At 41.7% G+C, this 25,854-nt stretch overlaps 2 protein-coding genes across 3 annotated transcripts; one reads left to right on the top strand and one right to left on the bottom strand.

Moving 5' to 3' along the window:
• Positions 1 to 940: 940 nt before the first annotated feature.
• Positions 941 to 20,837, bottom strand: dqx1 (DEAQ box RNA-dependent ATPase 1). 2 transcript variants are annotated; one of them, XM_073951718.1, is made up of 13 exons: positions 20,539 to 20,837; positions 15,169 to 15,498; positions 12,261 to 12,454; positions 11,899 to 12,093; positions 9,655 to 9,844; positions 9,096 to 9,359; positions 8,329 to 8,428; positions 8,058 to 8,216; positions 7,735 to 7,926; positions 6,450 to 6,575; positions 6,165 to 6,355; positions 5,240 to 5,430; positions 941 to 5,128 (listed from the first exon to the last, which is right to left on the bottom strand). In XM_073951718.1, the coding sequence occupies exons 2-13, from the start codon at positions 15,487 to 15,489 to the stop codon at positions 4,957 to 4,959; spliced, it is 2,295 nt and encodes a 764-aa protein (XP_073807819.1). In that variant the 5' UTR covers positions 15,490 to 15,498; positions 20,539 to 20,837; the 3' UTR covers positions 941 to 4,956. The 2 variants fall into 2 exon arrangements, with proteins under 2 accessions (XP_073807819.1, XP_073807821.1); XM_073951720.1 differs by lacking the exon at positions 20,539 to 20,837 and adding an exon at positions 17,628 to 17,688.
• Positions 20,488 to 25,498, top strand: LOC141385698 (uncharacterized). The gene is made up of 3 exons (XM_073951717.1): positions 20,488 to 21,583; positions 22,899 to 23,048; positions 23,130 to 25,498. The coding sequence occupies exons 1-3, from the start codon at positions 21,454 to 21,456 to the stop codon at positions 25,496 to 25,498; spliced, it is 2,649 nt and encodes an 882-aa protein (XP_073807818.1). The 5' UTR covers positions 20,488 to 21,453.
• Positions 25,499 to 25,854: the final 356 nt, after the last annotated feature.

Here is a 25,854-nt window from a genome sequence, read left to right on the forward strand (position 1 = left end):
ATCAACGCCACAGCCTACCTGAGTATTGCTGCTGACCATGTCCATCCCTTTATGAGCACAGTGTCTCCATCTTCTGATGGCTACTTCCAGCAGGATAACGCAGCATGTCATAAAGCTCAATCATCTCAGACTGCTGAACATGACGATGAGTTCACTGTACTCAAATGGCCTCCACAGTCACCAGAGCTCAATCCAATAGAGCAGCTTTGGGATGTGGTGGAACGGGAGATTGGCATCATGGATGTGCAGCCGACAAATCTGCAGTAACTGTGTGATGCTATCATGACAATATGGAGCAAAATCTCTGAGGAATATTTCCAGTAGCTTGTTGAATCTCTGACATGAAGGATTAAAGCAGTTCTGAAGGCAAAAGGGAGTCCAACCCAGCACTAATGAGGTGTACCTAATAAAGTGGCCGGTGACTGTATATCCCAGTACTCAGTTGCAGCTGGAAGGGCACCCACTGCGTAAAACATATGCTGGAATAGTTGGTGGTTCATTCCACTGTGGCGACCCCTGATGAATAAAGAGAGTAAGCGGAGGGAAAATGAATGAATGAAGTGTGTAAGAACTTCTGGAAATCCTAATGTACACACACACACACACACACACACACACACACACACACACACAGTTCAGAATGATAAATCATCCACATAAAAACATGACTGGGGAATTAAAAGAACAATTAAACTCACAGGAAGGTCATGACTTTACTTTACAGCTTAATAAAACCATTTTAAAGTGACATCTCACATGTGAAACGTCTTAGAATATTGCAAACATTTAATAAAAAAGTGATAAATACAGCAACAGAGTTATGTAATTAATTATAATATAATCAATAATCATATATTCTGTAAACAACACTTCTTTGCATCTGAACAATCCCGGACATTTTGAAAAAAGTATTAAATGTAATAAAAAACCTCCACAAGTGTTAAAATAGTCGTATTTTCAGTGTATTAAAATCACATTCGGTACACTCGGCAGTTCACACACAAAATAGAGATTTAGAAAAATACAAAAGCAAACTAACAGGAGTAAACCGACACAAACGACTGCTAAATCCACACAGCGAGGAGCGGATGGAGAAGAACTGAACCCTGAATCTCCACAGCGCTGACATCAGCTGCACATCACATACAGGAGAAACACCAGCGATTGGCCAAACAACTGTGAGACCTCATGAATATTCAGAAGATTAATTAATCCAATGATTGCTCTTCTTTTCTCGGGTGATGTTCAGATCATCCATATTACCAGAAATGTTGAATAAAGACAATAAAGTGAATTAACAGCAGTTAAAACAGCTTTTCCCCAGCTCATGAATTATTCAAACACTGAGAGCCAATCAGAGTTCATTCTGCAGCGTTTGAATATTTAAAGGGCCAGATGTGCACTTTTAAAGAGACAGTTCACACAATAATGAATCTTCTGTCATCATTTCTTCATCCTCCTCTTCCTCCAAACCTGTTTGAGTCTATTCTGTTGTGCACTAATGAAGATATTAACCATCCATCCACTGACTCCTATAGTATGTTTTTTGTTTTGGTTTCTACTATGGATGTCGATGACGTTTGCCAGCATTCTTCAGAATATCTTGATTTTGACCAGCACTTGAGTGGGAGGCAATGATGAAGAAATGGTCATTTTTGGGTGAACTGTCCCTTTAAGACCATTAAACTAGCACTTTACATGAGCTTTTCGAGTAAATGAAACGTTTTCAGTGTGAACACAAGTCAGAAAACCAGATCCAGAGTGAATCCTCATGTCATAATGAGTCTATAGTGGATCAGTTATCATAATGACCCTATAGTGATCACATACAGGAGGGGAAAGACAGCAGAGAATCATTAGCCGGGTTTCAATGCTCACGTGAAGACAATCTTCACAGAAGTTTGCAAAAAAAAATGAAAACCCCAAATGCAAATGAGCCGTTTCTATCAAGATTGTTCACAACAAACGTGGAATTAAGTATTCTTGAGAGTTAATTACATTTAAAGTCAATGCAAACACACAAACAGAGGCTAATTACGCCAGACAGCACAAATGCATGATGAATTTTACTGAATTAATGCAATCACATCATGCATTTCGTGTCATTTGCACCGCACATCATTAATTAGCCTCTATTTGTGCACTTATATTGACTTTATATTGCATTAGAGCGCTTAAGGGATACAGCTGTGGCCGGAAACTAATGAGAATTATTTATTAAATTGCCAATTAAATTGTATTTTATTAACGTCTCCCCCCACTCCAACTATCACAGTAATGTAAAAACAGTAATATATTGATTTTTATTTATTAAATTACACAATAAATTGTATTTTATTAATTTCTACCCCAACCCAAATCCTAAACCAAACCCAAACAATACTGTAAAAACAGTAATTACACTGAATACTAGTCATATTACTTAATAAATTACACTTTAAATGGTATTTTATTAACACCTACCACTAACCCAACCCTCACAGTAACGTAAAACACAGAAATTATTGATGTACGGTAACTGTATTGTTGTAATAAAACACATTATTATCCTTAACTTCCGACAACAGATGTATCCCTTCTAGACTTTACCCAATAGAGCAGCTCACTGTGGTATTGGTAACCTAGCAACCAACAGTAAACAAGGCAAGCATAATGGAGACACGCGGGCGTAACGTTAGGGATCACTTAGCAAATGTGTTTCCATCTCCACTTACTCACGTTAACCTTTAATAAGTCCAAAACCATCAAGATTTTAATTCCAGATTTGCGTTTTTGGTGCGCTACTTAAAAAATGCGCATTAGCATGATGGAAACCCAGCTAATGTGAACGAGACCACAACCAAACCCAAGAATCAGCTAAGAAGAAGAGATGAAACTATTTAGGAGAACATGAAACGCATATAAACGAGGAGTGTGTGTGTGTGTGTGTGTGTGGGGTGGTTTTGGTGCTTTATGAGGACACAAATTAGCATAATGTCATGATAGGCCCCACACAAAAATCTGAGCACACAGATTTCCAGAGATTGTGTTGCGACAACCTGAAGGAAATAAGTTCACTGATTAGTTTCTACAAGTTTAAAGGATCACGAAACACCAGAGCACATGTGTTGTCACCATCTGTGTCACACACTGCTATAAACAAGATTAGGACACATATATCTCACTAAAAAGTAAAAATTTGGTTGTTTTTGCGTTATTTCCTAGCAAATTCATACTTCTGGTCTAAAATTAATTTTTGAAGCTGCGTCACGGCCATGAGATCTTAGCGTGTTTTCCAGCATGTAGACTGGACGACCGTATCTGGGAGTGCCGTATTACGTCTCTGAGTGTGCTGCATTAATGCATGAGTAAGGCTTGGTTTAAACCAATCAGCATGCTCTATTGTGTATGCGGTGCAGCCTCATTAATATGCATGATCGCTTCCAAGACTGTACCTGTTACAGTGTTCAGACGGCAGAGAGACGACACGGTGTGTTGCCAAAACAAGCAGGAGAACAAGAATTGTGTGGAGATACGGGTCGTCAGTGTTGCGTTTATAATGTGCTGCAGTGAAGGTTTTGTTTTCGTTTTCCCGCTATGAGAGCGCAGCTGGTCTCACGTGTGGATCAGTGCATGCGACGCTCAACAACAATACGTGTCTAAGGAACATTGTTCACCCGAGAGCTTTACTCATCTGGAAATGGTGAAATCTGGATTTGCTGCTCGTCTCCTCTTAATACAGACGCGGCTCCAGTTGGTGTTGATTGTTTCGTCTCTACAGACGTGGTCAGTGTGTGATCAGTGCTCTTTGTTGGTTTATTCAGAGGTAAAGTTAGTTGGTATGGTCACCAGTACTCTTTCAGTGTTTAAAGACGGACCTTAGTCAAATGATTTCTAAGTTAATAAGGTTTACCGTACGATAACATCACTACAATATCATGAACTGAAAGATCTGCAGTAAATGCTCCTCTCCGACTGTAAACATGTAAACACCGCAATCAAACTTGCTGTCGTGGAGGATTTTCGCCGCATTTGGGACCGGAATAACACACACGGCTTTCTGACGCTACCTGCCGAGTGCATCTAAGTTAATGAGGAATGCGGAGGGTTTATGCTCTTATTCGCCATGCGATAACAAACATTGCATGAAAAATACACGCTTAGAGCAGCTTCTCGAATCAAATATCTGGTTTGTCGCGAGGGGCATGAATGAAGTTCCTGAATGAAAGAGTAAACTGCTGTTAAAGTCCAGCAGTTAATCATTTGTCAAATAATTGGATTACTGGTGTCCATGTAGACACAGTCACTGTCTTTCTCCTCAGCGTCTGTGTGTGTGTTTTGCCTGTAAAAATCAGCGTGTGCCCAAACCGACACTCCCATTTTTATGCAAATTTTTATGGACCTTCCCTCTTTCCCTCCTCCGACACTCCCCCCTAAACAGAGCTGGACACGCCCACTTTCCTGACTTTTTCCAAAGTAGAGTTGTGAGGACACCCTGTTGAAACAAGAGGGGGGGGGGTCATGGCCCTTTAAGTAGTTTGAACAGAAAACAAGTGATCCAAACAAAAAACCTCCAGAATTGTGTCGTTTCAGCTCATTTTAAATAATAATAATTAAATAACAAGCATGTGTATGTGTGTGCGTGAGAGAGTACATGTGTGTGTGTGTCAGAGTATGTATGTTTTTGTGTGCATACGTGAACATGCACGGGTGTGAGAATGTGAGAGTGTGTGTGCATTTGTGTGCTTGTATGTGTGTGTGTGAGAGTGTATATATATATATATATATATATATATATGTGTGTGTGTGTGTGTGTGTGTATGTGCCGGAATATGTGTGTGTATGAGAGAGAAAGAAAGAGAGAATGTGTGTATGCGTGTGTGTTTCTTCACTGTACGCTGCAGGACTCTGGATCTACAGCTTCTTCGCATGTGTGTTTGTGTGTGTGTGTGTGTGTGTGTGTGTGTGTGTATATTGTCACTGTATGCTGCAGGACTCTGGATCTCCCGCTTCCTCATGTGTGTGTGTGTGTTGTGTGTTGTCGTGCTCTTCTTCAGCACACAGGCTCAGTCTGAGGCTCATCAGCAGATCTCGGCCTTCACTGGCCGGCAGATTCCCCAGGAAATACTGAGGCGCCAGCTCCACCAACCTGAAACACACACACACACACACACACACACACACACACACACACACACACAGCTCAGATAAAAACACTGTACACCCCTGAGAACACACACACAGACAGACACACACTCACATCTGCGGGTGTATCTCGGAGACGATGCAGATGCAGTTGTCGTGGGAGACGGTGAAGTCGTGGTACAGCACCCAGCTGGGCGGACTGAGCTGCGGCCGCCGGCAGCGGTACGAGGAGAACGGGTGCAGCTGAGACACGTGACGGTGTGTGAGCAGGAGATAGTTCCCTGAGCCGTCCACATCATGTGCCACCTGTACACACACACACACACATTCACAAACACAAATGTGAGCGTGCGCATGCATATGCATAGACACAAACACACACACACACACACACGAATATGAGCGTACACATACATATACACACAGACACACACATACCAATATGAGTGCACACATGCATGTACACACACAAACACACGCATACACACACATTAATATGAGCACACACATACATATGCACGCGCACCTATAAATTCACACACATATGCATGTAGACACAAACATGCACACACATATTAATATGAGCACATACACATTCACACACACGAATATGAGAACACATACATATGTGCACACACACATGATTACGTGCACACACACAGACCCATACATTCACACACATCAATATGAACACACACATACATGTTTGCACACATGCGCGCACACACACACACACACTATATAAATAAATAAATGAATGTATTAAACGTGTGTGTGTGTGTGTGTATACATGTATGTGTATACATGCGTGCGCGTGTGTGTTAATATGCGTGTGCACATTAATGTGTGTGTGTACGGTCTATATACATGTGTTTGTGTGCATATACTGTATGTGTGTGTATTGTGTACTTATGTATGTGCGCGCATCTGTCTATGTGCATATATGTGTGCAGTTATGTGTGTTTGTGTGTGTGTGTGTGTGTGTGTGTGTTATATAAGTGCACATTTATGTGTGTGTGTGTGTGTGTGTGTGTGTTTACCTTGAGGAAGAAGCCTGATATCAGCGCTCTCTTTATATTAGTGCTGTTGTCTTGGCAACCGAAGGCGGGAGGAGAGACCGGCAACTCGATTCGCTGCATCACCTCCAGTAGCTCCGCCCTGATTACCACAGCCAATCGCAGCGCAGAGGAGCTCAGGAAGTTGGTCCTGCACCAGGCCTCGTCTTCATTATCTGAGACACACACATCATGGTTTGACATGAAGAAGCGTGTGTGTGTGTGTGTGTGTGTGTGTGTGTGTGTGTGTGTGTGTGTATCATCACTCACGCTGAAGATAGGCGTTGTAGATGTTGATGAGGGTCATGTGATCACCATCCGGGTGCAGCATGGTCCGTCTGTGTGTCGCGGCTGCTTCTACCTTATCAGCTGGAGGAGTCACGAAGCACGGCGGAGCTGAAACACCACACACACACACACACACACACACACACACACACAGTCTGCATGTAAACGGCTCATCAAGCCCTCACATTACTTTTGAAATGCAGAACTTTAGCTACTGTTACATCTCCGTCCACACTATCCTGGAGTTTTCACCCTTAGAAGTCCGTTAGGGCGGAGCTAACAGTCCTTTAGGGTGGAGCAAACAGTCCTTTAGGGCAGAGCTAACAGTTCTTTAGGGCGGGGCTATCAGTCAGTTAGGTTGAAACTATTAGACCATTAGGGCGGAGTTATAAGTCCTTTGGGGTGGAGCTAACAGTCCTTTAGGGCGGAGCTAACAGTCCTTTAGGGCGGGGCTATCAGTCCTTTAGGTTGAAACTATTAGACCATAAGGGCGGAGTTATAAGTCCTTTAGGGTGGAGCTAACAGTCTTTTAGGGCGAGGCTAAAAGTCCTTTAGGGCAGACCTATCAATCTTTTAGGGCGGAGCTAACAGTCCTTTAGGGCAGGGCAATCAGTTCATTAGGGTGAAATATTAGACCATTAGGGCAGAGCTATTAGTCCTTTAGGGCGAGGCTAACAGTCCTTTAGGGCGGAGCTAACAGCCCTTTGGGGTGGAGCTAACAGTCCTTTAGGGCAGGGCTATCAATCCTTTAGGGCGGGGCAAACAGTCCATTAGGGTGAAGCTATTAGTCATTTACGTTGGGGCTATTGGTTCATTAGGGCGGAGCTATTAGTACTTTAGGGGGCAGAGCTATCAATGCTTTAGGGCGGGGCTATCAATCCTTTAGGGCGGGGCTATCAATCCTTTAGGGCGGGGCTATCAATCCTTTAGGGCGGGGCTATCAATTCTTTACGGTGGAGCTATCAATCTTTTAGGGCAGAGCTATCAGTCCTTCAGGACGGAGCTATGAGTCCTTTAGGGCGGAGCTATCAGCGCATTAGGGCGGAGCTATTGGTCCTTTAGGGAAGGGCTACCCTCTAATTAGGGCCTGGCTATCAGTCCTTTAGGGCAGAGCTATGTGACGTTTAGGGTGGGGCTATCAATCCTTTAGGGCAGAGCTATGTGACGTTTAGGGTGGGGCTATCAATCCTTTAGGGCAGAGCTATCAATCCTTAGGATTGAGTGAGGGCCTCAGAGCACACACACACACACACACACACAGACGCACCGGTCAGCATGGCGGCGATGGTCAGCAGTTCACTGACGCAGTCGAACTCGCAGGAGGCGATCAGAGCTTTGGCCAGCGGCGGCTCCAGAGGGAGCTCTGACATGATGATGCCCACCTCCGACAGGTTCCCATCATCATCCAGAGCCGCCAGATAATCCAGATCCTCCAGAGCCTGCATCAGCGCCTCCGGGGCTACACACACACACATTTGTTTTTGTGAATTGTGGGGACACACCTTAAATTTCCATTGTTTAATACTGCCTGACTGTGTTTTCTAACTAACTGAACTACAATAAGGAGCAGCAAAAACAGCAGAGTCTGACCGGGGCGGTCCAGGAACCGGCACTGGCCCATGTCTGCGATGTCCAGCCGCTTCAGCAGCAGCACCAGATGACTGAGGTTTGCTTCGGTCACTGCGGGACAGCGGCTCTCCGGCATCTGCTGATCATACACCAGCTGAGAGTACAGCCGGAAACACACTCCTGCGCACACACACACACACACACACACACACACGTTTAATATAGTCATTTATTTATTTATATATATATAGTGTGTGTGTGTGTGTGTGTGTGTGTGTGCTGTTTGTCTGACCAGGTGCTGTGCTGTTGACCCTGCAGGCGCGAGTGTCAGCCTGCTGTTTGCTGATTGGCTGCTGGAGCTGAGCATCAGCTCTGATTTGTGGGTTGTAGATCTGTGGAGGAACAGCAGGATGAGCACTGAGACACACACACACACCACACACAAACAAACACACACATACACACAAACACACACAAACACAAACACACACACACACACAAACACACACATACTCTTACTCACTCAAATACACACACACACACACACGCACACACACACACACACACACAGAAACACTTACACTCGCTCTTACACACTAACTCAAACACAAACACACTCAAACACACTCAAACACACACACAAAAACACACACACAAAAACACACACACAAAAACACACACACACACTATTACAAACTCAAATACACAGATACACACACTCTTACACACACACACACGCACACACACACACACACTATCAAACACACACACACACACACACACAGACAATCACACACACAATCACACACTCAAACACACACACACACACACACACACACACACACACACACACACACACACTATTACACACTCAAATACACAAAGATACACACACTCTTACACACACACACTATTACACACACACACACACACACACACACTATTACAAACTCAAATACACAGATACACACACTCTTACACACACACACACACACACACTATCAAACACACACACACACACACATACATACACACACACACTCACACACACACACTCACAGTCTTGATCTGGACGCCGCAGTCGATGACGTATCTGACGTTGTTGATGGAGAATGAGGCTTCTGCGCAGGCATCAGTGAGGACGACCCTACGGCGAGGGTCCTCAGCCGGCTCCAGCTCTCCACCGTCAGGAGCCTCAGTGTCGTACAGCTGCGCAGACGAGCCCCCCGCGCCCGCATGCACACACACCACACGCAGACACGACAGCTGCGCGCTCAGAGACACACACTCCTTCTCCAGCGCAGACGCACACTCGCTGATCTCCTGTAACACACACACACACACACACACACAGTGTTTTGTATTCATATAACTATTTGCATTAATAATGTTGAATATTGCAGCTGGAAGGGCATCCGCTGTGTTAAACATATGATGGAATAATTGGCGGTTCATTCCACTGTGGTGACCCCTGATTAATAAAGGGACTAAACATAAGGAAAATGAATGAATGATAAATAAAGCGGCACGGTGGCTCAGTGGTGCAAGATGGATGTAGGATCAGATGCTCAGTAACACACACACACACACACACACACACGGGCGCACACACACTGACCTGTGGCCCGGGCAGGAACACCAGCATGTCTCCGGGCTCTCCGCGGCGGTGCAGGTCCAGTATGGTGTGTACGGCAGCGGTCAGCAGGTCTCGTCCCGCCGCCGGCTCCCGGTACAGCACCTCTGTGTGGGTCTGAGGGGCGCAGGGCAGCTGAAGATGAGGAACCGTCTCTCCCAGGAAGCTGGAGAAGCTGACAGAGCATTCACTCATTCATTACAGTGAACGAAAGCTACAACTACTGGCCAAAAACATTTAAATACAGTATACCTATTGTGCAAAAATGCCTTATCATAAAGGGGCGTGTGAATATAGCAGTGTGCCAATATATCCAGCCTGTAATAGTCAACATTGATTCAGTTTTCTGCAGAAACACCAGCAGGTGGCGCTTTTACAACCATTCATTCATTTTCATTTGGCTTAGTGCCTTTATTCATCAGGGGTCACCACAGTGGAATGAACCACCAACTATTCTAGGAAATGTTTTACACAGTGGATGCTGTTCCAGCTGCAACCCAGAACTGGGAAACACCCAAACACACTCAAACACTATGGCCAGTGTAGTTGTTCAGTTCCCCTATAGCGCATGTGTTTGGACTGTAAACGGAGCACCCGGAGGAAACCCACGCCAACACGGGGAGAACATGCAAACTCCACACAGAAACACCAACTGACCCAGCCGAGACTCAAACCAGAGACCTTCTTACTGTGAGGCCACAGTGCTGACCAATGAGCCACCGTGAGGCCTGTATTTACAATCAAACCAAGGTTATTATATTAAACGAAAAGCAAAACTACTGGTCCGAAAACATTTTGTGAACTGAAAGAAAAATGTAAAAAATTCACAAGAAACAAAATATTTAATAAAACTAACGACAGTTTAGAAACTAACTGAAATAAATAATAATTAGCAATAATAACACTCGTTTTTAAAATTCCCATCACTCATTTCCCATCAAATCTGAAAATCAGGGCGGGACGGTGGCTCAGTGGTCAGCACTGTGGCCTGCAAGAAGGTCACTGGTTTGAGTCTCGCCTGGGTCAGTTGGCCTTTGTGTGTGGAGTTTGCATGTTCTCCCCTTATTGGCGTGGGTTTCCCCCACAGTCCAAAGCACATGTGCTATAGGGGAATTGGGTAAGCTAAAATTGGATGTAGTGTATGAGTGTGAGTGTGTATGGGTGTTACTAAGTACTGGGTTGCAGCTGGAAGGGCATCCGCTGTGTAAAACATATGCTGGAATAGTTGGTGGTTCATTCCGCTGTGGTGACCCCAGATAAATAAGGGACTAAGCCGAAAAATCAAAAATTCTGTTCAGAGAAACACCAGTAGACCTAACCAAAGTTAACAAAACATAAAATGAAAACATTTTCGTTAACTGGAGAAGAAACTTTTTTTTTAACTTAATCTGAAAAACTAAATAGGAATGTTTTCACAAAACAAAAACAAACAAAACCATTCATTATTTTCTATTGTATTTTAAAGGTGCAGTATGTAAGTTTGACCCCCAGTGGTTGAAGCAGGTATTGCACTCCTGGTTTAAAACACACACAAGCGCAACATATCAGCGATTCAGCATCTACATTTAATAATGCTGAACTGATTTAATATGTGTTCATCAGATGATAACGCTCAGCATTGTGCTGGAGTGCAGTAAGTGCACTGTTCTGTGCTTCTGAATGGCTGTGTTTACATTTCTGTCCTGTTTCGTCAAACAGCCAAACTGCTCATCACTCTGCATCTCGTCATGTAGCGTGTTGTTAGGACACGGGGCTACAATTTAACCTGCTTATGTAATGTTTACGCTTGTAATATTCATATGATTTGCTCATTAATAACCTCATGTAGAACTCTGAATCTGCATCTCATTTTGGAGTCTGCTACTGTCCACCAGAGGGCGCATTTCAGTCACGGACGCATGCTTAAAGAGCCTTAATGACTGACTGAAGGAAATCCGCTGTTTTCCATCAAGGCAACCCGGGGTAACCTGGCTAAACTGGCAGCGTGTGACTTCAGCATTGAGTTTCAGATAAACAAGAATGTTCACAGAATATGTCTGCAGATATTTCAGACACATGCTCTGGTGTTTTAATGCTTTAGAAGAGTCAGAAACCTCCCATACAGCACTTTTAATACTAAAAACACACAAAAAAGTGTTAAACTATTATAACGGTCTTAATGAAGTGAACTCAAGCTAGCCTGAAACGTACAGCAACTGCAAAAATAATAAATTAAAACTTTATACTAACCTCGTAGCAGCGGCGGGCGCAGTGAGCACCAGCACCCTGAGGTCGGCCCGCTGTCGGCACACGTCGCGCAGTAAACCCAGCAGAACATCTGTGGCTACGGTTCGCTCCTGAGCCTCATCGATGACCAGCACACCGTACTGACGCAGCAGAGGATCTGACATCATTTCCTGCAGCAGCAGAGCATCCGTCACAAACCTGCACACACACACACACACACACACACACACACACACACACACACACACACACACACACACACACAAACACACACAAACACACACACCGCACAGTTCAAGTCTTCACATACCAAGTTCAACATTTTAGTATGCAATTTTTTGTGTGTGTGTGTGTGTGTGTGTTACCGCAGTATGGTGTCCGGTGTGCACCCGTCCTCATGCGGGACCCTGTAGCCCACCTCTAACCCCAGACTCAGGTCCATCTCATCAGCAGCGCGGAGAGCCAGACTGCAGGCGGCGGCGGAGTACGGCTGGGTAACACACACCACACCCTGAGAGAACTCATGAGACTGAGCGTACTCCACACACCACTGCGGAACCTGCACACACACACACACACACACACACACACACACACACACACACACAACACGATATTACGCATGCAGAATTGTTAAATCGTAGTAACATTCCACTTTGCATGCTCCAAACGTGATCTTTCGCTCACAGAATTGTCACAAATCGAACTCAATAAATCAGCACCGCCGGGTCAGAGACGTCTGAATGACGCCTGCTGTAAACTGTGGTTTAACCAGTCTCTTTATTAACTAGAGTTCTTCTAGAAGTGCCGCCAGTTGTGCAGAGATCAAGGTTACTATAGTTTTGCATTTTGAGTGAGTTTGGTTTGTATTTTGATGCTATTTTTAGGTTTCCTACATTTATTTATATAAAAATAAACAAGTCGACACATCTACAACTTAAACAAATAAGAAATATGACAAAGAATTAAGACAAACATCCAGTTTTGGATGAATGAATAAAGATGTTTTACATAGAAAAGATGGGTTAGTGCATATATACTCCAGACAGGGGCTGACTTAATGTTTTTGGGAGCAATTCTAGTCCTAGTCCTTCTAGTCCTTCAGTTCTAGGGCCTTCAGTCCTGAAATGCAGCCTTTCTACTGTTATTGAATTTGTATTAATATTGCTGTTTGTTAAATCACTCGTTTTTATTGTAAAATGAATTAACAACTGAAAATAATACATATATTTTGTATAAATTGATGGATATGTTATTTAGTAATATTATTATTTTTACGTAACATTACATTATTGTAATAATGTCATATTTGATTGTATACTAAATCATATTTAATTACATTAAAATTGTATTTGTTTAACTCTCACCATACAAAAAATGGTAGAAAACGATGTTATAAATAGTTTATAGGAATCATTTAAACTTCTAAATATGGCCCACAGATTTTCTGGGGCCCTAAGCGGCTGCTGACCTCGCATATTGGTGGAATCCGCCCCTGATTCCTGCTCTTGACTGTTGTGTTTGCCGCCACCTACTGGTGTTCCTCTAAACAGCCGCAGGTCAGATTTAAAGCCACGCTATGACTGCTGACTGCTTAATAACTCTGAGAATGTTTGTTATCTGCACTCACTTCTGCAGATCTATGTGCCCTCCAGAAACTTGCGTTCTGTGAATGAACGTCGCCTCGTGGTTCCATCCCAAAGAGGGAAGAAATCACTTTCGCGAACGCTCACACTCAATCTGCCCAGTTGGTGGAATGAACTCCCTAACTGCATCAGAACGGCAGAGTCACTCGCTATTTTCAAGAAACGACTAAAAACTCAACTATTTAGTCTCCACTTCCCTTCCTAATCTGCAATTGCCTCTTTGAATATCACACTAACTGTACAAAAAAAAAAAAAAAAAAAAAATGCAACACTAACACTTCCCTTCTTAGACTTTACAGACCTGAAACTTGCCTTTAGTACTTATTCATTGTTGCTCTTAGTTGTGTAAATTGCTTCCTTGTCCTCATTTGTAAGTCGCTTTGGATAAAAGCGTCTGCTAAATGACTAAATGTAAATGTAAATGTTTATTTTAGCTAATTATTATATTATTTCAGTTAGACTGTTGTTTGTTTGGGAATGCACAGTATCTCAGTGGTTAGCAATGTGGCATTCACAGCAAAAAGGTTGCTGGTTCGAATCCAAGCTAGGTCAGTTGGTGTTTCTGTGTGGAGTTTGCATGTTCTCCCCGTGTTGGCGTGGGTTTTCTCCGGGTGCTTCGGTTACAGTCCAAACACATGCGCTATAGGGGAACTGATCAACTACACTTGCTGTAGTGTGTGTGAATGAGTGTGTATGGGTGTTTCCCAGTACTGAGTTGCAACTAGAAGCTGTGTAAAACATATGCTGGAATAGTCAGCGGTTCATTCCACTGTAAAATGAATGAATGAATAAATCCTGCTCTTGACTGATGTGTTTGGCGCCACCTACTGGTGTTCCTCTAAACAGCCACAGGTCAGATTCTACACTACAGAATAAACACCTAATGCGTATTAACTCTGAAAACAGTTATTTATTTTAGCTACTTATCACTTCATTTTAGTCGTTAGTTTTAGTTTTTCAATTATTTTGCTTTGTTTACATCTCAGTTCAGTTCATGAACATGTGTTTTGGCCAACAGTTTTAGTCTTAAGTGTTGAATTGCTAAATAAACCTCGGGATTTATGAACTTTGAGGCCTGTAAAATGGTTTACTGTTTCTGAGGGAAGCTTTCCCCATGCATAAACCATGTTTTCTGCATTGTTTATGTTTTATTATGCAGTAACTGTGTAATAAAACCAATAACAAAAGTCAGTAAACTGTGCATCTGTGCATGACAGACACCTTCAGCCGTGACTACAGGACTCAAGTGTTTTAGCACTTAATTGCATAACTGTCTTAGAGTTTAGAGACTGAAGGATAAGATGATAAGTTCAGTGGTGATCCACAATGACACATTCAGCTCTTTTCAGACATGCAGTAATTGATCATCAGTACAGGTGTGTCTTAATCAGCTATGCAATTACAGAATAATAGCTTTAGCAATGCTTTGAAGTAAAACTCTCTAATAATAAACTGTTTCCAGGGCGGGGAGGGTTATCATTATAATGCATTTCACTACTGATTTAAATATTATACATATTTTTAATAATGATGCATTTGATTCCACTTCAATTAACACTGATATGTCTACTGATACAGCCTATGTCTAATATGTGAGTTTGTGATGTAAATGAAGCGAGCGCTCCACCTGCGTGCTCTTCCCTGTTCCTCCGTCCGAGCTCAGGATGATCATGCTGTGCTTCTCCATGTGCTCCAGCAGACTGAGCTTCAGACTCCACACCGGCAGCTGCTTTCTCTGCTCCAGCAGGCTGTAGTATCGGGACGAGAACGGCAGCCCGTCGTACGGATTGACCTCCAGATCGGCCAGATCATCGTCCAGCGGCTCTCCGTCCTCCTCCAGATCTCCAGAAATCAAGGACGATATGGAGAGATTATCCAGAGCCGAGGCTTTGGAGGACATGCTGAATGCGGACGGGCCGCTGACCGAGCCCTGAGGAACACCGCTCATCAAAACTACCTGCAGAGATGACATTAAACACCATATCAAGCATGTAAACACACATATGAGAACCAGTATGAATGCATCTACAGTGTCCGTCTGCATGATACTGCACACATTGCAGCACCTGTGAGGACGCAGATTTAACAAACAATATCTTGAGGAAATCTGCATGACATATCTGGAAAATAATGCAGTATTGTTGATGAGTATTGTGACTGCTATAGTTCTTATTAAAAATGCTTTCTTATTAGCTGTGTTTATAAATCATTTGTTTATTTATGTAATGATAGTATATGATATGGAGAGGTTATCCAGAGCCTGAATGCCGATGGGCCACTGAGCGGGCCATGAGGGACACCACTCATCAAAACTACCCAACCCAGGCTCATTCTGATTATGTACCCCTGTATACATTTCTGGAGAGCCCCAAATATGTCCCAGGAGCTGTTTATTTGTAGCTTTTGTTTTCGTGAATCCACCAGAGGGCGCTGTGTATGCTTTTTCATATCTCAAATTTCTCCTGCGAGTGTCATTCACGCCTGCAGTTCTCATGTAAATCCACTAGAGGCCGTTGTCGACTGACTGACTGACTGCAGTTGGTACAGACTTAACATGCGGCTAAAAAGAGCACACACAGGATGATTAATACAAATGAGTCTATTGCGTAGTGTGAAATTTTGTTCTTTGGCAATGAAAAGTAATGCCTCGTGACAGTTTTCCTATATTTATTTCTGCATATAACCATTTTTAACAAATTTATGTTTTTATTATTATTACTTACACATTATTAGGGGCCAAGCACCGTGGGTGCGTAGGCACCTCTTGCTTTCGTTAGCGTTCCTATTATTATTATTCTTCTTCCGTTTCTTCCGCCAGATTTGAATGGCAGCCCATATAGGCGTATGCGGGAAAGTTGTATAATTTGCCACAATGATAGAGGGACAGTATTAACATTAATCAGACCAAATATATAGCCTCAAAATCAAACTCTCTAGCGCCACCACTTGTCCAAACTTTCACGTATGTTTATCATAACTTTTGAACAGAATGGGCTACAATCAAAATTCTTTTTTCCTCTGATTCCTTGGCTCAGTTGGATTCAAACGCACTCTATGACGTCATTTTCCGTCATGAATTTTTTCGCGATATTTTACATTTTTCGAAAAACCTATTTGATCAAACTCGTCCTAGGCCGTTTCTCTGATTTTCACCAAAATTGAAACACATGATCTACAGACCATGCCAACCAAAAGTTGGAATTCAAGTTGATTCGACCAACTGTTTTCGTTTAACTTGCGATCAAATTGAACGTAGAACTTGCGAAAATGGACTTGAGGCGATATCTCCGTAACGCATTCACCGATTCACACCAAACTTGCCGTGTGTTATGACAACTAGGGTCTGAGGTTATATACTGTGTTTTGGCGCACTGCCCCCTAGTGGTCTGGAGATACAAAAAACTTGCTTTTTTGGTTTATAACGTCTCAACCTTCCGTCCGAAACTCATAAAACTGCTCTCATTACATCCGGCAGAGCATGTGGAGTCGAATGATGTCTGATTTTCACAGGTCAGCCATTTTGGGCAGCAACCATTTCGATTTTCAGCCAAGAATGCTATATTTTACCAACATATTCACACATCATTACAAAACATGGTATGCATCTTCAACCCCATGCCCTGAAAGTACTCAAAAACTTCTGGAGCAGCGCCACCTTTTGGCCAAAAGTGCTTGGCCCCTTAATTGCTGCTTGCAGCTATATATTTATTATTGTTGTTGTTGTTGTAACACAGAGTCAATCTATAAATAGGTAAGCTGCATCTGCTCAGGTTTGAACTTACAGATGTGTTGAGATGACAACAAGACCTGGACGAGTTTAGCATTATCCTGGATTAATAATTAAAATCATTAATAATCAAATCCAGGAAACCGAGGATGAAAAGCAGACGAATACAGAAATGCAGAACCAGTGCTTGCAAAAACAGGCTATTTTACATTAATACATTAATGTTAACTCAACCTGAAACAATACAGCATGCAGCACTACTATGGTGGTTATTAAAGTGCATTCTCATGCAATATTGCATGTTATTCTCATTAACTGTGCAGCTCGAACATTATTAATCCTTAAAATGCTCAGTTCACCTTAAAATGTGGATTCTGTCATCATTTACTCCTGTTCCAGCAGGTTTGAGTTGAACACAAATGAAGATATACTGATGAATGCTGGAAATAAATGGACTCAAGCAGTAATTATTTATTCCTAATATTAATATTAATGTCCAGCATTCTTTGGTAGATCTTGTTTAGTGTCCAAAAGAAGAAAGAAACTCAGTTTATAAGCACTTGAGAGAGTGAGTAAATAATGAGGATTTTAGGAGAGCAGTGAAGAAAAGCAGCTGAAGCTCTCAGTAATTCTACACATGTCAGGAATCCAGCTCATATCCTCCAGCAACACACACACACACACACACACTGATACACTGCAAACACAAGCTGCCATGCATCTATACCAGCATGTTTTACACAGCGGATGCCCTTCCAGCTGCAACCCAGTACTGGGAAACACCCATACACACTCATACACTACGGCCAATTTGGTTCAGTTCCCCTATAGCGCATGTGTTTGGACTGTAACCGGAGCACCCGGAGGAAACCCACGCCAACACGGGGAGAACATGCAAACTCCACACAGAAACACCAACTGACCCAGCCGAGACTCAAACCAGCAAACTGAGTCTGATAATACATGCAGTGGATTAATACTGAAAACACACTCAAACACCGTGCTGACACACTACAGTGGATCATACAGGAGAGCAGAAGTGCCATCGAGACATTACCTGAGATGTTTAAACAAGACACAGTTATTTGCTTGACTTTGACACGCCTAACAAACTAACCAGATCAGCATTACCATGTGTGCACTGCCGTACTTAAAAAAAAAAGCTTTATATTTATTCCAACAGTGTCTCACAGCAAGAAGGTCTCTGGTTTGAGTCTCGGCTGGGTCAGTGGCGTTTCTGTGTGGAGTTTGCATGTTCTCCCCGTGTTGGTTTTCCTCTGGGTGCTCTGGTTACAGTCCAAACACATGCGCTATAGGGGAACTGATTAACTAAATTGGCCTTATTGTATGAGTGTGTGGGTGAATGAGTGTATATGGGTGTTTCCCAATACTGGGTTGCAGCAGGAAGGGCATCCGCTGTGTAAAACATATGCTGGAATAGTTGGTGGTTCATTCCGCTGTGGTGACCCCTGATTAATAGAGACTCAGCTGAAGGGAGGATAATGAATGAATATTATTATTATCTTTAACTTTATTCATCTTCATTTTTGTTGTAATGTATGTTTCCATGAATGCTTTTCTCTCTCCAACACTGCTGTCAATTCAGCTCACATTAAACTAATTAACTAAACTTTAATTCAATTAATGGATGGCTTGAATGCTGTTCTGATAAATCTGCGTATCTGAAAATTATAATTATAAGAATATTATAAATTACAAAAATACACAATTTTACAGAACTCAACCATTATAATATAAAAAAACAGTTTATATGTCGAAACTAGCTTTAGAACAACAATCATTTGATGACAACAATAAAAGAAAATCCACTTTAGCATCACAGATTGTCCAAAAATAAATGTCCACGATGCTGTCTGTGCATCTAAAATTGCTTAATTTGCAAGAGAATTTTAGTCAACACTTTTTAAAACATTAGCTTTAGTATAATGTTTGAAATATATATATATATATATATATATATATATATATATATATATATATATATATATATATATATATATATTTATTTACTTATTTATTTATTTATTTTTTATTTTTTTTTAAATCGCAGAAGGGCAAATAATTTAGCATTCATCTGTAGACGTGTGTCATTTATAAAAATAAATTATACAGATACAGATTTATATATATATATATTTGTTATATATATTGTTGTTCATTCATTCATTTTCCTTCAGCTTAGTCCATTTATTCATCAGGAGTCGCCACAACGGAATGAACCGCCAACTATTCCAGCATATGTTTTTCAAAGGAGATGCCCTTCCAGCTGCAACCCAGTACATAAAAACACCCATACACACTCATTCACACACACACACACACACTCATACACTATTTCCAGTTTAGTTGATCAGTTCCCCTATAGCACATGTGTAACAGGAGCACCCAGAGGAAACCCACGCCAACACGGGGAGAACATGCAAACTCCACACAGAAATGCCTACATGGCCCAGTTGGGACTCAAACCAGTGACCTTCTTGATATGAGGCAACAGGGTTAACCATTGAGCCACCATGCCAGCTCATATATATTATTATATTGTTTATTCATTCATTCTCCTTCAGTTTAGTCTCTCTATTCATCAGGGGTCGCCACAGTGGAATGAACTGCCAACTATTCCAGCATATGTTTTACACAGCAGATGCCCTTCCAGCTGCAACCCAGTACTGGGAAACTATCTTATATATATATATATATATATTAGTTTCGAGTGAATATTAATATCTGGTATCTATATTAAGAGGTGGATATCTGTTAACATTGGCTGTTTTTGTGTGTGATAATATGAGCAGTGTGTGTGTGTGTGTGTGTGTGTGTGTGTGTGTGTGTGTGTGTGTGTGTGTGTGTAAGTGATATTGAGGTCAGATTAAAGCTCAACAACAACACAGGAACAAAAACAGCAAGACAAAGCCTGCAGGATCACCACCAGCATCTCAGTCATACACACATTAGCGTTATAATAAACACGACTTTATATTTAAAGACACGAACAAGATCAATTTACGCTTTTGTCTATTACCAGCCATGATAAATAACAATAACAACAACACAATAAATATTGTAAATAAAAAGCAGTGAGGGTGTTTTATAGGAAATGTGATGTGATGCTATATTATAATGTGACTCTTCAGTAATAATGTGGACGCGTTTCCTTTAAAGTCTGCATAATGAGCGACTATCAGCTGACTGTCAGAGATCAGACAACAACAGCAGAAAACTGAGAGAATCACCAGAGGAAAACATGCTTACCTGCAGCTCATATTCACCTCAGAGGAGTCAAACTGATGACAAATAATGAGAATGAAAGGAAATGAGGGAAATAAATAAGGCGGCGCTACTGTAACCTCACATCCATCAAGACTCGCGACGGCACCCGCGTTAATATATGGCGGAATATCCTGTCGAGGACAACAAGACTGAACGGCTTTAAACGCGTCTTTAGGTTGATATTTTAGTAAATATTTAGATTAATATGACTGCTGAAGCGCCGAAGAGCGAAACTCCGCCGCCGCCATGACGGATCACCTCAGCAGCTCGGGCGCGCTCTCAATCCCTGCGCGTGCACTGCACAGAGAGCACGGGAGTATGGGGTTACATTTACGACAAAATTCTGTACGCTAAAAATCATGTTTTGAGCAACAGGCCATTTTGAGTGTACTCAAAACATGATCTTTAGAGCGCAGAATTGTTAACGCACCTTAAACAAGCACTTTTGTGCACTCAGAAACATAATCTTTTGAGTGCAGAATTGTTAACACGCATCCAATAAGTCCTGTCAGAACATGATCTTTAGCACATATAATTATTAATGCGCATAAAACAAGGCATTTTGTGCACTTAAAACATGATCTTTTGCATGCAGAATTGTTATTTATCGTGCATTAAGCCATTTTGCGTGCTTAAAACATGATATTTTGTTTACATATTTGTCAATGCACATAAAATAAGGCATTTTGCACACGTAAAGCATGATCTTTTGCTTGTAGAATTTTTAACGCGCATGCAACAACTCTATATGCAAACACTAAACATTGTCTTTGCTCACAGAATTTTTTTACATGCATGCAATAATCCATTTTGAGAGCTCTTTTGCACACGGAATTGTTAATTCTTGCATTTCACATGCTCGAAACATGAGCTTTTGTTCACAGAATTTTGTCACGAATGTTACCCCATATACTGCACTCTCTATCAGTGTTGCGCACTAGTGAGGGCACTCAGGAAGAGTTGAACAGAGCCGCGCTCACCGGACAGGTGGAGCTGAAACCTGAAGCAGATAAAACAGGACAGAAGGGTGGAGATCCACACACACACACACACACTGTCAAAATAATAAATAGTACAGCAAAAATAAACAACAAAGCAGCGAAACAGAAGAAATATCCTCCAGATGTGTTGCAAAACTATTGATTATTTCAAGACTTGTTAGTGTCGGAGCTCTAACTCAGACTGGTTGCGTCAGAAGCTGAAATGCAGGATCCTATAGGTCAAAGGTCAAAGTGTGACTCCAGTCATCTCACTGATGATGTCATGATGATGGACACGTGACATTTACTGACAGCTGATTTCCTCATTTAAAATCAATACATTAATAAGTAAATAAATCCAATTAATGAGTGAAATTTAAAAAAATTCTCTGTTCTCATTTTATTTTTTGATTTAATGAATTTATTATTACACATGGATATGAGGAAAATGGTTGCTTATTTATAAATATAGCTTATGTTATACTCTTTAAGTGTTTTTTTTTAATATAATGGTCTGATAACAGTTCTTTCTTTTTTTCTGATAATAAAAAATAATTATCTCACACAAATTTCCATTTAGAGTATTTTATTTATTCATTCATAAAATTGTGATTGAAATTGAGAATTATTACACCAAATATTGATGCATTTATGTTAATTTTGTGCTGTCTGCAAGTGTATTAAACGGCGTCAGAAAAAAAGTGTCACTTCAGTTAATATTTTATGGAAAAAATAACTAAACTCCAGCGCTTTTATTTTATATTTGGAAGAAATCATGTCATTAGCAGTCAACAAAATAAAAGACAAATGACATGTTACTTCAACACATAATAATATTGTCATTTAGATAAATTTTAATATTATTTTTGTGCACAAAAAAGTGCCAAAACAATACTAATGTTTTAACTTTCTAATGTAATAACCCTGATTTTCAATCATAACAAATAAAAAATGCTAATCTGATCATCTGACATTTCTGACACCTGACACCGACAAAGCACTTGAGTACTTTACTTTATTGTTTTACTTTACACTTATTTTTTTGTTGTCAGTGCACTTTTATTATGTGTTTTCTAATTCCTGTTGTTACTAACACTCGCAAAACACGGGAGGTACGCTGCAGGCGTAATCCTCACAACCTTCGTTCAATACATGTATCTACTATTTCACAACTCTCTCTCTCCGTGGGCCTCTGGAATTGTCAATCAGCTGTTAACAAGGCTGATTTTATTACCTCCATAGCTACATATTCTGACTATAATCTCATGGCTCTAACTGAGACCTGGTTGAGGCCGGAGGACACTGCTACACATGCTACTCTTTCTGCTAATTTCTCTTTTTCCCACACTCCTCGTCAGACAGGGAGAGGGGGTGGGACTGGACTACTAATTTCCAAAGAATGGAAATTTACTCTGATACCGTCCCTGCCAACAATCAGCTCCTTTGAATTCCATGCAGTCACCATTATCCACCCCTTCTACATAAATGTGGTTGTCATCTACCGCCCACCAGGTAAATTAGGTCACTTCCTAGATGAACTGGATGTTCTTCTCTCATCTTTTTCTAATTTTGCCACTCCCTTATTGGTGCTAGGTGACTTCAACATTTACGTTGACAAACCGCAAGCTGCAGACTTTCAGACTCTGCTTGCCTCTTTTGACCTAAAAAGAGCACCTACTTCTGCTACCCACAAATCAGGTAATCAGCTAGACTTTATTTACACACGACACTGCTTCACTGATCGAACAATAGTAACTCCACTACAAATATCTGATCATTTCCTTCTGTCTCTCAACATCCACATTACTCCTGAGCCGCCACACACTCCAACACTGGTTACCTTTCGCAGAAACCTACGATCTGTCTCACCCAATAGACTATCCACCATTGTTTCAGACTCTCTTCCTCCATCTCGCAAACTCACTGCACTGGATTCGAACAGTGCCACTAATACACTCTGCTCCACACTAGCATCATGTCTAGACCGATTATGTCCTCTTGCATCCAGGCCAGCCCGTGCCAGTCCTCCTGCACCCTGGCTCTCGGATGCTCTCCGTGAGCATCGCTCAAAACTTCGGGCTGCAGAGAGAATTTGGCGGAAAACTAAAAATCCTGCACATCTCTTAACATACCAAACTCTTCTGTCCTCTTTCTCAGCTGAGGTTACTTCTGCAAAGCAGACGTATTACCGTCTGAAAATCAACAATGCCACTAATCCTCGCCTACTTTTTAAAACATTTTCCTCCCTCCTCTATCCTCCTCCTCCACCCGCATCCTCCACACTTACTACTGATGACTTTGCTACATTCTTCTGCACCAAAACTGCAAAAATCAGTGCTCAATTTGCTGCACCTACAACAAACACGCAAGATACAACACCAACACCACACACACTCACCTCTTTTTCTCAGCTCTCTGAGTCTGAGGTGTCCAAACTTGTGCTATCTAGCCATGCAACCACCTGTCCACTCGATCCCATTCCCTCTCATCTCTTGCAAGCCATCTCTCCTGCAGTCATACCAACACTGACTCACATAATTAACACATCTCTTGACTCTGGTTTATTCCCCACTACATTTAAGCAGGCTAGGGTAACCCCACTGCTAAAGAAACCCAACCTGGACCATACGCTACTTGAAAACTACAGACCAGTATCCCTGCTTCCATTCATGGCCAAGATTCTGGAGAAAGTAGTGTTCAATCAAGTCCTGGACTTTCTTACTCAAAACAATCTCATGGACAACAAGCAATCCGGCTTTAAGAAAGGCCACTCAACTGAGACTGCCCTGCTCTCGGTCGTGGAGGATCTCAGACTGGCTAAAGCAGACTCTAAATCATCAGTCCTCATTTTGCTGGACTTGTCAGCTGCTTTTGACACTGTCAACCACCAGATCCTGCTATCTACGCTTGAGTCACTGGGCGTTGCGGGCACTGTTATACAATGGTTCAGATCTTACCTCTCTGACAGGTCATTCAGGGTGTCTTGGAGGGGAGAGGTGTCCAACCTACAGCATCTAAACACTGGGGTACCTCAAGGCTCTGTTCTTGGGCCACTTCTCTTCTCCATCTACACATCATCTCTAGGACCAGTCATCCAGAGACATGGATTCTCCTACCACTGCTATGCTGATGACACCCAGCTATACCTCTCTTTTCATCCTGATGATCCCTCGGTTCCAGCTCGTATCTCAGCCTGCCTGTTGGATATTTCACACTGGATGAAAGATCATCATCTTCAGCTGAACCTCGCAAAAACGGAAATGCTTGTAGTTTCTGCCAACCCGACTCTACACCATAACTTTTCAATCCAGATGGATGGGGCAACCATTACTGCATCCAAAATGGTGAAAAGCCTTGGAGTAACGATTGATGACCAACTAAACTTCTCTGACCACATTTCTAGAACTGCTCGATCGTGCAGATTTGCACTCTATAACATCAGAAAGATCCGACCCTTCTTATCTGAACATGCAGCTCAACTCCTTGTTCAAGCTCTTGTTCTCTCCAAACTGGATTACTGCAACTCTCTACTAGCTGGGCTTCCAGCTAACTCTATCAAGCCTCTTCAACTGCTCCAGAATGCAGCAGCACGAGTTGTCTTCAATGAACCTAAACGAGCACATGTCACTCCGCTGCTAGTCCGTTTGCACTGGCTGCCAGTTGCTGCTCGCATCAAATTCAAAACTCTGATGTTTGCCTACAAAGTGACTTCTGGCCTAGCACCTTCTTATCTGCACTCACTTCTGCAGATCTATGTGCCCTCCAGAAACTTGCGTTCTGTGAATGAACGTCGCCTCGTGGTTCCATCCCAAAGAGGGAAAAAATCACTTTCGCGAACGCTCACGCTCAATCTGCCCAGTTGGTGGAATGAACTCCCTAACTGCATCAGAACAGCAGAGTCACTCGCTATTTTCAAGAAACGACTAAAAACTCAACTATTTAGTCTCCACTTCACTTCCTAATCTGCAATTGCCTCTCTGAATATCACACTAACTATACCAAAAAAAAAAAAAAAAAAAAAAAAATTACTAACACTTCCCTTCTTAGACTTTACAGACCTGAAACTTGCCTTTAGTACTTATTCATTGTTGCTCTTAGTTGTGTAAATTGCTTCCTTGTCCTCATTTGTAAGTCGCTTTGGATAAAAGCGTCTGCTAAATGACTAAATGTAAAATGTAAATGTAAATGTTCTGGAAATATTAAATAGACTAAATTACATTTTTATTTTGAAGTTTAGAGGGAAATTTATAAGACCTTAATGGAATAATAAATAAATAAATAAATAAATAAATAAATAAATAAATAAATATATATATAT

Source organism: Danio rerio, chromosome 5 (genome assembly GCF_049306965.1).
Source record: "Danio rerio strain Tuebingen ecotype United States chromosome 5, GRCz12tu, whole genome shotgun sequence".
Taxonomy (NCBI): Eukaryota; Metazoa; Chordata; class Actinopteri; order Cypriniformes; family Danionidae; genus Danio; species Danio rerio.

Coding starts and splice junctions, on each gene's coding strand:
- LOC141385698 (XM_073951717.1), top strand. CDS start 21,454: ATGTTACCCCATATACTGCACTCTCTATCAGTGTTGCGCACTAGTGAG. Junction 21,584..22,898: donor AGATAAAACAGGACAGAAGG/GTGGAGATCCAC, acceptor CTCGTCAGACAG/GGAGAGGGGGTGGGACTGGA. Junction 23,049..23,129: donor TGTCATCTACCGCCCACCAG/GTAAATTAGGTC, acceptor TATTGGTGCTAG/GTGACTTCAACATTTACGTT.
- dqx1 (XM_073951718.1), bottom strand. CDS start 15,489: ATGAGCGGTGTTCCTCAGGGCTCGGTCAGCGGCCCGTCCGCATTCAGC. Junction 12,455..15,168: donor GAACAGGGAAGAGCACGCAG/GTGGAGCGCTCG, acceptor GTGTGTGTGCAG/GTTCCGCAGTGGTGTGTGGA. Junction 9,845..11,898: donor GCGCCCGCCGCTGCTACGAG/GTTAGTATAAAG, acceptor ATGCTCTGTCAG/CTTCTCCAGCTTCCTGGGAG.